This window comes from Dermacentor andersoni, chromosome 11 (assembly GCF_023375885.2).
Source record: "Dermacentor andersoni chromosome 11, qqDerAnde1_hic_scaffold, whole genome shotgun sequence".
NCBI lineage: Eukaryota > Metazoa > Arthropoda > Arachnida > Ixodida > Ixodidae > Dermacentor > Dermacentor andersoni.
In genome coordinates this window covers 119,087,004-119,104,658 of record NC_092824.1, presented here as the reverse complement: position 1 = coordinate 119,104,658, position 17,655 = coordinate 119,087,004, and the positions used below count along the sequence as shown (strand labels likewise).

General features: G+C 44.5%; 1 protein-coding gene across 8 annotated transcripts in view; it reads right to left on the bottom strand.

Moving 5' to 3' along the window:
• The window catches only part of LOC126539580 (UDP-N-acetylglucosamine transporter-like), a 28,932-nt gene extending 15,996 nt beyond the window's left edge, over positions 1-12,936 (bottom strand). For 4 of the 8 annotated variants that reach the window (XM_072285297.1, XM_072285299.1, XM_055075492.2 and 1 more), the window contains exons 1-4: positions 10,504-10,813; positions 8,274-8,428; positions 3,213-3,335; positions 2,381-2,552 (exon numbers count right to left, since the gene is read on the bottom strand). In XM_072285297.1, coding sequence (XP_072141398.1) covers positions 2,381-2,552; positions 3,213-3,335; positions 8,274-8,428; positions 10,504-10,750 — 697 coding nt within the window. In that variant the 5' untranslated portion in view covers positions 10,751-10,813. The other 4 variants (XM_055075490.2, XM_050186466.2, XM_055075489.1 and 1 more) reach the window with 4 other exon arrangements.
• Positions 12,937-17,655: the final 4,719 nt, after the last annotated feature.

Below are 17,655 nucleotides of genomic sequence, written 5' to 3'. Positions count from 1 at the left end.
CACAGGCTTTCTTCCTGTGGCAAGTACAACTTCATAGATATATGAGCACAGAGCAAACATGACATTTGCTTGACTGGCAAAACAAAAAAATTTTCAAATTGGAAACAGTGCGAACAACAAATCAGGAAAGCAGAGCACATCAGGAGACGGGTGGAAGAACTTAAACCAAAACTTGACCTATAATCCTTTGTTTTCGTCTCGGACAAGCTGATTCTGTTGCCATTGGTAGTGCGTAAAGCCCCTCAATCTCCCAAAGTAGCGCCATTCGCTTCCCTCCTCCTCCACTCGGCGCGGCCTCGACGGTGGCGCCGCCGGTGGTGGGCCTGCCGTAGCAGACGACGGCTAACACGCTACGGGAGGAAATCCGCAGAAAAGTTCGTTCGAGCCCTGCGGAGCAGTTTTTTCAATTGAGATCTTTCTTCGTCAGTCGGTAACTGGCCTTTAGAATTTGGTGTTAGAATTGCGGAGGAAATAGAGAAAATGACCATTATTCAAGGCGTATTTAAGGCGTAAAGCGCGCGACGTTGAGAGTTCGTGTTGATGAAACACGACGCAAGCACGCGGTGTACTCAAACACGCGCGTAATTACCAATGTTTCAGGTGTTGACAGCGTGAAAGTATGCGTACGTGGTTTCGTAGGTTCATTCACGTACCTGCAGGACACTTTTGTTCGGTCGGCGCGTGAGAGATTCCGGCTGTGTGCGGTCAGCAATGCCTGGCAACAGGGCCGTTTTTTCATTGCGGGGTGCTTTGGTAATCGTGACGATATCTTGTTTTTTTTTTTTTTTTTTACAAGTACTGCTCCAGGAGGGCACATGTAATGGCTAACGGAAGCCTCTGAAGAGCACGTAACATTACACTAATGCAGACGTCGCAGGGAGTGTTAGCATACAAAATTGGCTGTCCGCGATCTTATACCCCCGTGGCATGCACAGGCTTCGGCGAGCCCCATCCAGCGCTGGTTCTAGCTTTGGTGTTGCCGTTGCCGCTTTGGTGCCCTGACGGCGCCGTCAATAACACGAAATAATGACAAGTTGTTACACTAGTAAATAAAATTTATTGAAGAAATACAATCGCGCCGAGGCGCCAACTTCTAAAGCAGCACTAGCGCACGAGTATTATGAAACGCCAACGAGGAATTTACCGGCCCACGTACGACTCTACGATCAAAGTGCACGTTAAACATCCCCAGGCGAGCTAGATAAAGTTATCCGGAGCCATCCACTACGACCTCCATCCTAGCTTTAGTCGCTTCGGAACGTTAAAAACATTAATCACCACAAACCAAATCAATACATGCGGGCGTACATAAGAAGCTAAAAGACTGCATCGTAAGTAATAGTGAGCCTTGCAATAGCGTTGAGAATGTGCTAACTTCTGGTGGAGCTCAAAACACACCCTGAATAAAGTCGCTTTTATGTCACAGGCCAGCTGCAGATGCGTGCATTTCACCGCAAGACGATACTACATGAAACAAAGAGAGCACATCCGAAAAAAGAAAGTCAAACAACGCGCTAAAAACCACGCAGAGCATGAACACCCACTTTTTCGAAGCGGAAGGCGTGAACTAGGCTCAAAATAAAAGGTTGTGAGTAGCCGTGGCCCTTACTTCACTAAGCCGTGCGCTCTTTGCCACTTCCTCGAAGTCAGCCCGCCCGATCCTGCGAATCCACACTTCTTTTTGCGTTGCGCCCGCCGAACGGCAAAGCAAAAAGCTTTTTGCCCTCGCTGTGTCTGTTGCAGCAACCGAAGGTGCAGCAGCATGGCATCGCAATTAAGTTCTCGGCCCTGCACATTCTATTACGCTAACGCACTCCGTCAGTCCGCCTGCCGTACTTTCGTCGCGCAGGCCCAACAATGGAGGTCGGCGCGCGCTGGAAAGAAAAAATATACAAAAGCGCGGCGCCTGCTCCACGCTGGAAATAAAACAATATACAAAAGCGCGGCGCCCGCTTCCACGTGACACAGATTGGCCAATGGGGGAGCGGAGGAGGCTGGGGCGACAGGAGGCGTGGAGGAGGACGCGCCAGGGTGAGCGGGGTGGCGGAAAGATCTAAGAATGGCGCTACTTTTGAAAGATTGAGGGGCTTTAGTACTGCGTAGCAAGCTTCCCTCATTCTTGTACAGAATGAAATTGATGCACACAAGAAAATTAAGAGCAAAATGAATCGGCACACACAAAAGACTATGGTAATGCTCCATTACGAAAACCATGCTGAATCTAGCCACCTATCACCATGTGTGCACCTTATTCAAACTCGGAATAATTTCAAGCGAATGCTGCAGGGCTGATTGGCCTTAAATGAACAGAAGTCAGCTGTATAAGTATAAATGTGAGAAATGAAATTATGCTTGAGAAATGACAAGTGCTCTGCCTTACCAAGTTGGATATTTCGTATCCACAGTGACCATGTGATCTCCTTGAGGAGCTTTTCTAGGTAGATACCACTGAAGCCGCTGGACAGACACGAAATCAGCACAGCTATGAGGCCCAAGAACTGGTAAGAGCCTTGCTTGGCCGTTGTTCCCAGTGCCTCTTCTTCTGTTGGCATCTGCAAGGAAGCCCACTTGCATCAAAAACCAACTGCAATGAAGTTTCACTTTAACTGAATTGGCTATAAATGAGTGGTTTGGCCTAATTAAACAATCTTGGTGAAATTAATTTCAATTAATTATTTTTGTGTTCAGAAACTGCATAGTGGGTTACGAGGAATGCTGTAGTGGAGAGCTCTGGATTATTTGGACCACGTGAGGATTTTTAACCCTTTATGGACCAGAAATAAACATTTTTCTTGTGACGTTTCGTCTTTGAGTATGAAGCTTCTGGCTAAATATCTTTGGCCAACAATGAATGACAGGCAGCACGTGTAATTCGTTGGGTTAGGGCAGGAACAGAGAATGAAGAGGTTTGACGCACGGCTCTGCTTCTCTTGAAATTACAGTCAGAGGAGAAAGACTTATGCAAGACTCCTGGCTGTGGTATTATTACACAGGTTATGTAGAGCAAGTGCAATGTATGCCTCTGTTTCACATCTGACAAGACTTCTCTGCACAAATTGTGCATGGAGCCATATGTGGCTTTCAGATCCCTTTCAGTGTTCTGGATTTGCATGTTTGTGAGTATTGCAAACATCTTAAATACTGCAGGTGCTGTGGAGCACTGTAAAGAACAAAACTTGAAGATCTCATAAAACAGTGTAAAGCCCAATCACCTGAACGAGTGCAACTCCAATGATGAGAAGCACAAGCGAGAACCACTGTTGCTTTGATATTCTACGTTTTAACATCCACACACTAAACATAGCAGTAGTCATTATCTTCAGCTGGTAAGTGACCTGCAAAAGTCAAAAAGAGCAACATGAGATCATAATGGCACACCATAATATATTTCAGCACAGCATAATATTGGGCGGCCTGGTAAGAACCAATTGTCGGTAAAAGCTGACCTTTCTCTGTGCAGTTGAGAACGTCCTGATGTGTAGTATAATGTCTGCTGTAAATGTTATGTGCAAAAGAAGCATGACTCTGGAGTTTGGCTGATGTTAGGCACCTTGCAGGGACTGTATTTTGCATGTATTTTCTGTTCTTTTGATTTTATTAACTGCCGCCACTCAGTGGCTATGGCAGTATGCTGCAGAGCACAAGTTCGAGGGTTCAATATACACATACAACTGTGGACCAGTGGCGCCTCCATGCAGCGGCACCACAAATGTAATGGCATGTGGTGGCGCCAGGTACAGCAGGCGCTGCCGCCAACTACTTTGGCTGAATATGTTTTGTTGTTTCTTCTGTTTTGCACTGCCAAAATACCACATGAAACCAAATCCAACCAAACGTGTTACATTTTTGGGAGTACGAACAGCTACCGAAAGATGACAGAAGCAGGTGAGGCCATTAAGTTCGATTGGTTTTCATTGCAACCTCACCAGATGGAATGGCTAAAAGCATGAATATGCGCTATCTGTAGGCAATGGCACATACAGTACTCAGCAATTACAACATGATACTCAGAGTGCAGGGCCGCCGGCGATTTATGCGCTGACTGTGTGCACGGGGGACACCTAGCTGGTGCATTGTGATAAATGATGAAAGTGTAAAAGTGAGAGCCTTTGTGATGCATTCCGAGTGCGTTTGGCACCATGGCAATCACCCAGTGCTCAACAGTGGTGCAAAAAGGCAGCAGCAGCTGCACCCTCCGAGTATCAAATTTCAATTGCCGAGCACTGTACTTACCCGACACTTTTTTGTTTTTAACGCAATAGCGTTAAGGGCCTCGCGTCACAGAAAATTCGGTGTCTGCATTCAGCATCTAGCGTCAGACACTGTTTCAGCAAAAAGGTTTTTGAACCACCTATACCCAGGCGCTCCATGTAGCACAAGGAAATTACTAAATTAATTGAATTTCTCGATCTGAACTACATCAGAAAAATTGCAAAGAGAGCGTTGCATTGTAATTTGAATATATGAGAAAACAATTCTGTTATGTGGAAACTCAAACAAACCCCTTTTCTAGCGTTTCTACCATTCATAGACAAGCCACGGCATCTGCCATTTGTGCACGCCGGGGCACGAATATCTTGGAGGCCATGGAGCAGCACGCCCAGTTTCTTGCAAAACCTTCAGATGGCGCTTGCCTCCGCTGCACCACGGCCCATGCATGAGGGCGCGTTTCTACCAGAAAGCCCACTTTCGTGCATAGCGTTCGCCGCCAGTGGTTCCCCAGTAAACATTACGGTTACATACTCTCCAGTTGCCGGAAAGCTTGATAAGGAGTCGGGGATCTTTGAATGCTATTGTGTTCCACTCTTAAAAGCGAAGCTTAAGCATCCTCCAAATTTTGTCTAGTTGGTCTAACATTAATAAAGGAGCTGTTTATATGCAAGAGCTTCACATGCCATGTGAATGGCATGTCTTTGCCTCCGCAGGTGCCTCCAGAGCTTTGGCACCAAAAGAAAACACTGAGATTTTAGCCATTCCTCTGTGCTCTATGTGGCTTAGTGTTTTTTTTAGGGTATTTTTTTTTTCTCACGCTTCCAAGCTCTGGTTGCATCTGGTAGATGACTGTTTGCTGTGCATTGAAGGTAGACGCAAGCCCAGCGGCGTGTTCACACTTGCCATCTACACCAGCCTTACACATGCACACCTGCCACCATCGGCTCTCATCGCACTAAGCTGTGTGAAAGAGACAAAAACTGAAGATTGGGCCAGTTTCTACAACATTATGATCAGCGAAGCACCACAATGAAAGAAATAATTGCAATGGACAGAGAATGGGTACTCAATGACACATGGGCGATCAGCAAAGCAGCACAAGAAACAAAAAAAGGAGATGCACGTCTCCATTTTTTTGTCTGTAATTTTTGTGCTGCTATGCCAATTTACATGATGAAATATGCAACAATGTTATCATGTACAGCAAACTAGCATGTGGAAAATGACTGTTGGAGTTCCAAGTCCTGGCTTGCTGCGGTGAGCTATCTCTGCGGAATGCATTTGCATCGCAATTTGCCCTCGTTTTCTACTTCATGTACTAACTACCTGGTGACATAAATGCGACCTGCCTAGTACAGGCGGTGACCTTTCACAGCAGCAGACACATGAAAATGTGTTTTATTTATTTATTTATTTATTTATTTATTTATTTCAGAATATTGCAGGCCAACAGTTATGGCCCATGCAGGAGGGGCTATACAAGGCATGGAAATACACTGTGACATAAGAAGAAAAAAAAAAGAACGGCAGTTTAAGAGATTGCCGCTAATAAACAAGCAGAAAAATATGTACACACATATACATATTTATACATATATACACGTATACACACATATACAGCACTCATTCACTCAAACAAATGCTCTTCTAGAGGTTTAACAAAATTAGGAGACTGGAAAATGGCCCCCGGAAGACAGTTTCAGCCTGAAATGGTCCTCCGGAAAAACTGTGTTTGAAGGTTTCAGTTCTTGCAAAAATTGGTTCCAGTAAATGACTTCCTGTGTGGTGTGTTTGTCTAGACGATAGCTGTTTATGTTTTCTAGTACATCAGGCCTTAAATATTGCAGTGCAACATCACTGGAAGTGCCGTGTACGCCCTTGCTCTGTCGTCTGCTTCACATGCCAGTGCTCTTACCGCTGCCATTGGTGGCACTGCTCACCAGCACATGGCTGGCACCTTACAACAGCCGCCTGGTGCCTTTTTCCCAGCTGACGATGCTGCATGTTGATGGGGGCAAAATGAGAGGACACTTACGCCTCTTGACATAGGTGGACGTTAAAGAAACTCGGGTGGTAAAAACTAATGCAGAGCCTTACATTATGCTGTCCCTCAATACGCACTTAAACTGTTTCGACATCAAACCCCACAATTTAAATATTCCTTTTGGCTCAACTCTTTCTCTAATGTCGGTCATGCTGAGGGCCCATCCCAGAAGTACAGCTGTATGCAAGACAAAGGGTGACAAGAATGAGGGATTAAAAAACAAGAATCTTTACAATATCTAGCCCAGGTTGCTTACCATACTAGAATATTTGTGCAATTACATGATGAGTGACAAATTAAAACTCCACTGCCTGCTTCAGTGATTTGGTGCAAAGTCATGTTCTCATGTGCTGAAATTCATTCACAAGCAACAGCTCGGAACATATATTTCCTGATCACCAAACTTGCTCTAGATCTATTTTCAGGATGCGATAGAATATACTATAGCCAAAGAAATTATGAAAACTAACACACACACACACACAAGTTATCAGTCAGAGAAAATTCAATTTTTGTTTAATCTGGATTCCTCCAGTTCTGGGGCTGAAAACAGATATATGTCATCTTAAATGCTTATTTTGAATACAACGTCCATTCTTGCTTACCTGAATTGGTTATAATTTTACACAAGCTTCCTTTACTTACTTGCTAAAAAAAATGCAATTTGAAATTTATTGCAAAAGATCAGTCCCTCAGATTTCGTAAACAGGCTATCAATGGTTTCTGCCTGATGCAACAAATCCAATTAGGCCAAGCTTACTGGTCTTGTCTGCACAAGAAGAAGAGGTGCGAGATGTCGAAATTGACATTGAGAGGAGTGTTTTTTCAGCAAGTTTGGTAACTTTTGCTCAAAGGTAGACAGAACAATACCATTGGCCTTATTGTATTTCTTGAATCATGCAGCAGAATCATGCATTGACATAATATTTAGCAAAATCTGAGCAACTGATATCTTGTAATATTTTCTAGTAAGTTACATAAAGCAAGCTTGCATAAAATTACGACCATATCAGGTAACCAATAACGGACCTCATATTCACAAATAAGCACATAAGATTACATATACTTACAAGTTTTCAGCAATGCACCTGATCGAATAAGTTTCTTTTTTAATTCTTCGTCCAAGAATTCTATTCATGGAGTAATGAGTGAGAAGAAGAAAGGGAACCAAGGGGCCCGAATTGTATTAGTCATCACAAGAGCCAACAAAAAGTGACACCAAGGACAACATAAAGAAAATTACCTGAAGTTCTTAACTGAATTAAAGAAAATCATAAATAAATGAAAATGAAAGTGGGTGAAAACACCGCACGCCTCACTGCACGCCTCACTTCTTTTTTTGCATGGTGAAAACACAAGTGGCCCTAGGTGGGATATGACCTACGTGTTCACATTACGTGTGCAATACTCTTACAAATCGAACGTCACTTTTCCCATCCATTTTCCGGGGTATTTTATGTTTATCTACTAGAACTAACCCCAGGAGAACTAGCACTAACTCTATCTTTAATGGAGTACTGGCATGACATTTTCAACATTTCATTTGTTGCATTAAATGAACATCCTGGACCTCCAAACTCTAAAGCCTCAGTCAGAGTGCCCTAAATAATTCACTATAATAGATTTTCTACGAATTAGTGATGTGCCGTGATGTCAGACGCAGAAGGTGGTTACGTGGCAGCAGAATAACATGACGTTTTGGTACTTACTCCAGCTGACTCGGCTATCTACTATGCTGCTACTCACTACGTAGCTCAATGCAGCAACATAACAGGCCCCCAGGGAGCAGGAACGAGTGCCAAAATGTCCCAATGTCTTGCCCCCAAGTGGTCACCTTGTGTGTCGCCACTCCATGACACACACCCTTCATAAGAGACATGAAACCGAAACTCATTAGCAGAATAGCCATTCAAGTATTAAAGGCACTCTGAGGCTTACCAGTATATTCTCTAGCCCTTTGAAGTCCAGGACTAACTAAAAGTTCACAGTACTACAACTACCAATTGACAGAACAAACCTGGTAGGTGGCAGCGTCCAGGAGTGACAGTGCAAAGAACAGCAGGTTGTTCTGGACTGTGTAGAGCCCCGCAGGCACCAGCATCTTGCAAGTTTCTTTCGGCTGCCTCCACACTTCATTGCGAAGCTGCAGCACTAGCGCTGGGACCGAGAAACCTTGACACAGAAGAGTGCACGGCTGAGTTCAGTTTGACTTTGTTGGAGAATCAAAATGCAATTTTTCACTAAGTTGAACCCCAACAGAACAAACAAGAGTTTCATTGCATTCATGACATAGAAATAGCTGAACGAACGTATCTGATATCTCCACAGACCTTTCTCTGGAGTACCTTTGATGCTGGAAAATAATTTACAGTTTGGGAATGACACATAACATGCAATCATTCTACAAAATGTGTCCTCTAGAAATTATTTTGCAAAAGTGAGGCGACATGTTATGCATTGACACAGCAAATAAATATAATATTCATATTTATTTTAAGCTTAAATCTTATACATTAGCATTCCGTTAACATTCTAATGCCTGTCGGATATATATTTATCCTGCATACTTCTTATATGCCTCTGAAGTCTACAAGGATGTACTAATACTTTATTGCAATGCATTCAAAATAAAACAATATAATTGTGACAAATGCAAGAATATGGGACAACGTTTCCTTACATGGAATGAGTACATGTTTAGCAAAGACTTGGCAAGCATTACAGAAGGCATAACAGAAAGCATAAAGAGAATATCTGTGTTAACCAAAGTTGTGATCACAATCTAAAAACATGATGAAGTGAAACTTTTCTCACAGTCCGGTGACAGCTCATCAACAATTCTTTCAACTTTGGTATCGTATTTTGCACATGCTTGACAATTGAGCGCACGCTTTATAATACAGCAGACTCTTATTAATTCGACCTCGGTTCATTTAACTTTTCACGAATGAACGCACTGGGAGCATGTCACTTTGGTTAATTCGACCTCCCATTGGTGCCCCATCATGCATGAGCTACTAAAAGTTTGAAAACAGCAGACGGTCCCTTAGGCAACAACCCTGATGGTAGTAACGTGTCCTGCAGTGATAATAACTACTTGCTCTATGCCTGGGGCACTTTCTTTCACAAGATTTTGTCAGCACTAATGATAGTGTTGAGTTCTATGGGGAGCTGACCAATGACGACACATTTAGTTATTGTAATACTGGCTTGAATACATTTTGCTGCCATTTGTTTGCTCATCCATTAGAATATTTTCCCAAAACTTGCAGTCCCACAAAGGTCAAATTAACGAGAGTCAACTGTACTGTCCACATTATGTTGATTGTGCAGTCCCTCTATCTGCCTCCACTTACTACTATAAGCAGATTAAGTTCTCCACTTCGTTGCAATGGTTTCTCTTCCTGTGCTTGTTAGCACTCAGGCATTTTGTTTCCAAAAGTAGAAAATTTATGTCCACTGGATTTGAACATATCCTGTGCTCCAACCTACACATGTGAAACCAGTTTCTTTCAAACAGGAGAGTAAGCCCTCCAAATGGTGGTAGGAATCCCATGACAACTTGGAAGCATGAAAAAAGAAATAATAATAATAATGTGTACACAAAGCAAAAAAGTGCTGAAAAGGAGAAAGCTGTTCCGAGACATATGCATTAAGCCTGCAACAACATGCCACTGAATAACAAGTGAGATGTAAAGTGATATGTAAATAACCACTGAACAAAAATGTGTTAATTTCTTTTTAAAAGAAGAGCTCCCCAGCTGATACTGCTGATGAGATATGCATCATGAAAAAAAAAGATTCCTTCTTTCAACGGAAAACTACGCAGGATAGTGAAAAGGTAGAAACCAAAAATAATGAAACTTAAGCTCACATTTACAAGTCGAGTTTAGGAAGGAAAGGAACTCGTTTTTAACCATTCACAAGGTGTTTACATGAACACGAACATGAAATGTTAGGTGTCATTTTACAGTAGGAATGTCTCCTGAAACTTCACATGATACATTTGACTCTACCGACCAGCGACACTACAAAACCATCTGGGCTGCGGTACACGTATGCAGTTACAAAATAATGCCTAGGATGTACACAATAACACACAACATCAGAACACGCAACATCATTGCTTTCTTTTTTTTATGTGTCTGCAGGCAACTATGAAAGTTATTGAATAGCTCTTGTGCGTATCCATTTCAACTAGTGGCTGTGCAAAATCGCAACGCCGAGACACGTTGACGCGGGCTTACCGTTTTCCCACAGCAGCACTGCTATGCAGGAGAGGATTTTGAGGAACTCGGCACACACGACAGCTGTGCTGGACAGGTAACGCGGACCTTGCACCGCTTGCGTGCGTGAATACCGCAGCAATAGCACCATGGCGGTGGTCTGGACTACGATGAAAACTAGCGACGTATACTTGAGTGCATTCGCCATCTGAAAAACGGCACGGGTAGCAAAGCAGTCCTTCGCAGTTTCGGTAGTTTCCTTAATCATCGTTAAGCGAAGCTGCGCCCTGTGTACGATTAAGCAAGTTCTCGCTACGACCAACTGCGGGACATTTACCTCAGAGCGGAAATGCAGACAGCATGCACAGGTGTACTCAGCGCGGCTGCTCGCACCTTTTTATTTTCGCGACGTTGTCAATGTGCTTTTTATATTATTTTCAGTCCCGGAATGCGTGTACAACAGCTGCAAACATCCACGATCTAAATCGGCGAGAGAACGCTAAACTTTTTTTGCGGATCTGCTCAACAGGCCGGCTTGGCCTTTCGCAGTTTCACTCAATGTTCTTTCTTTTTTTTTCCAGGACGTAGCAAGCATCAAGGTTGCGCCGCTGGCTCCTGCAATACGATATCCAAACGTTTTGTGTCCTAACGATATCTAAACGCGAATTTGTAGCAGAAATTATTTTCACTACCTTCTTTCGCTCAGGCGGCGGCGCTGGCTCCTTCATGATACACAGATAGGGGCGAGTAGCGTGGCAATCACATAGGCAATCATATTATAGACGTGTCCAAGGGTTACGTCACAATAACGCAGCGCAGATACCGCATCGCCACCCAACCTGTACCCATCTTGAAATCGTTGCCGATGGTAACGCTGTAATCCCACTCTCCTCAAGCCCACCGAGCTGCAGCTGCTGATCACGGAAGCACAAAACGAAGCGAACAGTTTCCTCGATGTCGATGACAACCGTATCTACTGCCTTTCGTCCGCGGCCGTTCGATTTTATTTTCGGTTCGAATGGGGCTGCCATCTTACTTGTTGCAACTAAGCTGCCACGAAAGTTAACGTGGTCTTGAAAGACTGAAAGAATTTATGCGATCATTTAGTTGCATACGAATCAACCGTAATGCGATGGCGGCACTCCAATGTCCGGCATGTCGCAGTGACTCAGTTAAAATACGTTGGCGGGCTAGTTGGTTAGAATCCATGGTTGCGCTGTGTCTGTGTATCTGTTTTTTTCTACGTCCTCGTTCAGTCGCGCAGCAAAGCCACATAGGCCAGCTACGGGCACTTTACTACGAGTTTTCGTTGTGTCAAGAAGAAATTTTGCTGGGCGATAGTAAAGCCTCTCCATCGACGCGCCACCGCCGCGGAAACGTGTATGGAGGGGCTTTAGGCGATAGTACACCTCCCTTTTATAAATATTCTTGCATTGTCCTCGCGAGAACACTGTCATTTAGGTTCGCCTGCATGCAGTGGCGCGTAGCCAGGAATTTTTTTCACGGGAAATGGGGGCGCTAGCACTTGATAGGAGGAGAGGGGCAAATGGCTGTTCATCAAGAAAGCGTACAGCAGTTGTGGAGCGAACACCCAAACAACCTAGCCCCCCCCCATCCCCATCTAAATCTACCAGCATCTACGAGACAGTCTTAATTACTCCTGCTTACGCTATATATCAAGCTCAAGTCATTTAAACGTGCCGATCGACATCCTCCGTAGGCTGCCCGAATTTATCAAGGTTTACAAATTCGTAGCTCTGCACAAAGAACAGATATCGCAATTCCGTAAACTGCATCTGTTACAGCATCCAAAGCGGACAAATCTGATATGTCAATTTATATCTTACATGAATTTCATACATTGTTTACAATGGTTTTGCAAAAGTTCTACTCGCATAATATCGATTTATTAATCGATATGTCAAGTTTGTCCACTTCAGACGTACACTTTTAAGCAAAATTACACCCTTTTGCCACACAACTATAATCGTCATCTGTCTTCCCCGCATTTCCTTTCTTTAACGCGGCGAGCCCGGTACTTCCAAGACACGAACGGCGTGCCCGCTATCATCATGACAGAGCATTCTCGACAGGAAAGTAGCGAGCGCAGCGTTTAAAAGGAAGGAAACGCAAGCAATGACAGATGACAATTATTGTTGTTTGGCAAATATACACCCCAAAGGGTGTACATTTGCTTAAGAGTGTACACTCTGTTACGAACTACCTGCAAGGGTACCGACCAGTCCGACCTACAAAATTTTCCCAGCCAGCTGTTGCTGCGGGGGTGGCGAGCTTCCCAGAAGCGACCGTGGAACGCTTCCCCACCTGCTGCGGCGACTCGATTTGTAGGGGGCGACGATGTGCCGCATCAACACCCCCTCGGCGCCGCTATGACTAAACGCGGTTGGCGGACCAAGTATTGTTGGAAGATTCACCGTCACCGTCACGGCTTTTTCAAAGCGGTGGAAATCCTGGGAGATGTCTTGCGGCCGTCTCACAGGGCTTAGAAGTCATGGACAGATGCGGCGGCCATTGTCTGCGGAGTCAACACTGGGATGAAGAGGCGCCTGCTCAGGTCAAGCACCGTGTCTGCGAGAACCCTCTCACCTTTGTGTGGTCGGTGCAACCTGCACAGAAATGAGTGCGTATACCCTCCCCCTCAAAGGCGGATCGGCTACACTCTAAAAAAAGTTTGCACCCTTTGGAGTGTATCTCTGCCACACAGCAATAATCGTCATCTGCCTTGATGCGTTTCCTTTCTTTAACGCTGCGAGCCCGGCACTTTCCAGTAACGAACGGCATGCGCGTTATCTGCATCACATAGCATTCCCGGCAGGAAAGTAGCGGGCAAGGCGTTTTCAAGAAAGGAAACGCATCAAGGGAGATGACGATTATTGTTGTGTGGCAGATACACTCCAAAGGGTGCAAACTTTTTTTAGAGTGTACGATGACTTTGGACGCTCCGAATTGGTCGGCGGTGAACTGACGTTTTCCCTCACCTAGGGATCTAGGGAGGACAGAGTGTATTTAAGGAGCCGTTGAAGGCTCCTCAGGGTGCATTCCTCTTTCAGCCATGATGAACTGTAACGTTCTCATGTAAATACTGTAAATAAACCCATATTCCTCGTTCTGGATGAGAACTAGTCTCTCCCTTCAACAACGTCCTCAGCGTGGATAAGTTGGACGGCGGCATGGGCCAGCTACCATCTATTTCATGCCCGACCCCAACCATTACAACTCTTAGACAAAGTTACACCCTTTTGGGTATATCTCTGCCACACAGCGATAATCGTCATCTGCCTTGCTTGCGTTTCCTTTCTTGAAAACGCCGCGCCCGCTACTTTCCTATCGGGAATGCTATGTCATGCTGATAACGCGCATGCCGTTCGTTACTAGGAGGTATCAGGCTCGCCGCGTTAAAGAAAGGAAATGCGGACAAGACGGATGACGATTATCGTTGTGCGGCAATAGGGTGTAATTTTGCTTAAGAGTGTACTATTACGTGCAATTTACAAAAATGTGATTTCGTTTTCATTGCTGAGTTAGAGATATAAACTCGACAGTCACTATAATATATATATATATATAGATAGATACATTTAACTTATTCTTTTAAGTGCAAGACACCTCACCAAATTAACTTGGTGCAGCGTATGCCGAGAAAAACGATCCCATTTTTTTTTTCTTGTATTCAGATAGGAGCCCCCACGCTAATGCTCATGTAGGAATCATAATTTTAAATCGGCAGAGAAAGCCTCAAGAACGAGCTAGCAAGTGGCGCAAACTGGCGATGAAGCCTTGGTACTTCGGATGTAGTACACGAGAATAATGTACACAAGTCTGCTGTAACTAAGCGCCGCATACTTATTAAATTACAGTTAGTATATTATTAGCCTTTTGCGCTTTATTCTACGCGTCTTACGAAGCAAGAAAAAAAAAATCCCCGATGGTTACGATACTCCCTGATGCGAAATTTGAGCGCAGCTGTATATGTGTTTTCATTTCGCGATATATTGAGGCATTGTGCCGATCACCGCACCGACTTTATGCCCCTAACACCGACTGGCACAGCCACGACGCGCATCGCTATATACATGCAGGGTCCTGAATATTTGGCTACGCGTCTTCAAAATATGATTTTGCGCTCACCGCTGCACTGTTCTTGCTCAAATTTTGCAGAACGGTCGCATTTGGCGTCGACTTCGCAAATAACCCCCCGCCCCACACACACACATAATAAAGCTTCCCAAATAATACGCTCAGCGGTGCCTATAATAGCTCGGACCCTGATTATGGGGATTTGCTTATTGTACCATTCATTATCTGTTGGCGGAGAAATAAACTATTTATTGGAATATTCTTGCTACTAAATTGCACAAACTACTGCTGTTCCTTTTGATGGGAAATCATCATATGCTCAATGAGGCGCTGTCCGCAACGAGTGGTACCAAAAAGTCAATGTGACGTGATCAGCGTCTTGTATGACGTCAGTAGAAGTACAGAAGAGTATAAATGGTACAAGAACTTTACTTAGTTAACATAGGTAAATAATGAGAATTAAAGTCAATTAAGGGGAATTCCACTGAGGTAATGTGAATAAAAGAACAAGTTAAAGTAAGGTGACAAGCTACTGCAGTAAAACGCGTTGAGGGGCTAGTTGGTGCATAGCTTTCAATAGCTGAAGCGCCAACAGTGACGACACACAAGAAGAAATACAGACAGGACAAGGCGCTTCCTGTCTGTATTTCTTCTTGTGTGTCGTCACTATTGGCGCTTCACCTAATGAAAGTGACAAGCTAAAGTGAATTAAAGTGAAGTAAAATGAATGAATGTGAATTAAAGTGGATTAAGGCTGGTACAGATAATGGGAAGGTGGATTAAAGTGTCTTACGTGGATAAGGTTGGTACATATTAGAGCAAGGTACATTAATATGGATTAAAGTAGATTTAGGTTGGTACAAATTACACTAAAGGGGATTAAGGTCTATTAAGGTTGGTTTAAATTAGAGCAAGGTGCATTATGGTGGATTAACGCTGACTAAGGAAGATTAGTGTGGATTAAGGATGGTACAAATTACAGAGAGGCGGATTAGAGTGGATAAAAGTGGATTAAGGTTGGTATGAATTAGAGCAAGGTGGATTAGGGCGGAATAAAGTGGATTAAGGTCGGCACAAACAAGAGTAAGCTGGATGAATGTAGATTAAGGTAGAGCTGTGATGTCTTTAATAGACAACTTACAGATGTCATGCTGCTTTCACATGCACATCACGTAAGGACACGCGACTGTCAGTCATGTACCTCGTTTCACGCATATGCGGAGTCCTTTATTGCGATCGCAATTATATGGGCACTCCAGGCGCATTTATGCCATCGTCGTCGGTCTCGCCGGGATGTTCCATATAAAGTCCAAGGGCGATAAAATAGTCGCCGCGCGCCGTATGCTGCATGTGCGAGTGAAAGCATGCGACGGCGAGCCGTGGTGAGCCGGCGATGGCGGCTTAATCCTTTCTTAATCTCGCGCAGGCAAGCGATGGAAGCGGGGAGGAAGGGCGCCGTCTTTCGTCGTGCGCAAAGATCCGGGGAGAGGGCGCGCGTTCTACGGCGGGCTGTCCGGGCCGCTGTATCTTGAAAGCCATCTACGACGGGGACAGAGTCCGGCGGCGCGCTGTTTTCGCGGCTTAGTTCGCTCGATGCTGCTGCCGCGCTTCCTCGCTCCAGCATTTTGACAGAGAGTTTCGGCGGTCATCGAGTGAGATGTTTGTTTGCTTGTGAACGCGTGACACCATGCTTGTTAATCGAGTTGCTCGGTGCAACGGTGATCCTCTTGTTTTGCTATACGGACGACACGCTGCCCCATTCTAGTACACCATAGTGGGGGAATCCCACTCACGTCCGGCATTTACCTCCATTTCTCGGTTACTAAACCTTTCAGTCAGACAGTCAAAGAACTTTATTGAAAGGTCCTGAAAGCTTATGGGACGGGCAAAAGGTCCTGCCTAGGTGACGGCCAGGAGTTCTCGAGTCCTGGCGGCTTCCTCGGCCTGCTGGACAGCCCAAAGTTGATCACCAAGGGCAAAGCTGAGCTTGTTGCGCCTCTACATTCACACAGTATATGTTCCAGAGTCACTCTAGAACCACGGTTCTTACATTTATCTGTCTTGCATATGTCTGGGTAAATAAGGTGCGAGTTCACCGGGCTCGGATATGTTTTTGTCTGTAACTGCCGCCATTCGAAAGATTGCTTTTTGCTGAGCTTTTGGCGAGGTGGTGGGAAAACGCACCTTTGCAATTTGTAGTGTAGTGTGATGTCATTACATCTGGTTACACGATCCTCTCATTTTCCCTCCTCTCCATCCTCGTTTTCGGGAGACGCTAAGTTGGCGACCTTGTTTGTGATAATTTTGACGCCTTATACGTTCCGGAGCACTCACATACCGCTTTTATCTTAATCTTTTCCTTCAGTGCACATGTCCCTTGAACAACTCGGATTACATGAATCGCAGAAACATCGGCTTGATAAACTAAATTTCTCACAGCTACGACCGCACTTGCCTTCCTCCCAGCAATACCAGCGTATAACCGCTATTGCGCTCACCTATCAGTTTCCAGCATGCTTCCAGTGAACTACATTCTCATTGCATATCGAAAAATTCAGATAAAAAAAAATGTTGCACTGCGTTTTCTGCGTTATAGCTGCACGATTCGATACTCTGACCGGTAAGCTTTACATTGCACTAAAAAAAGTGCTATAAAAATTGGTGAAAGACAAGGCAAAAGTAGAATGCCTCCTCGCCAATGTCTGCAAAGTGCAAATGACGCCGAAAACAGTAAACTTCTTTACAGAACTAGTCAAGTGCCAACGCGTCACTGTTCTTCCAAATTGAAAAATGACGATGATGACCTTAATGTCTTTGGCACATACCCATTCACCGGCATTGGCCAAGAGTCGGGCAGATTTGGCATGTGTTAAATAACAAATTTAAAAAAAAATACTTTAATACGTACTTACCTCGTCGTCAGTCAACAAACACCAACCTTGGGGCTGAAAATTCTGCATCGTAAAAGAATCTTTGTCACAATCGTGCAGCGGAACAGAACGTCGAGACCACGTTCTCCCCGACTACCGTTCGTAAGCGTTAATTCCGGTTTGTTTGTGTGCGTGCGTGTGGTTT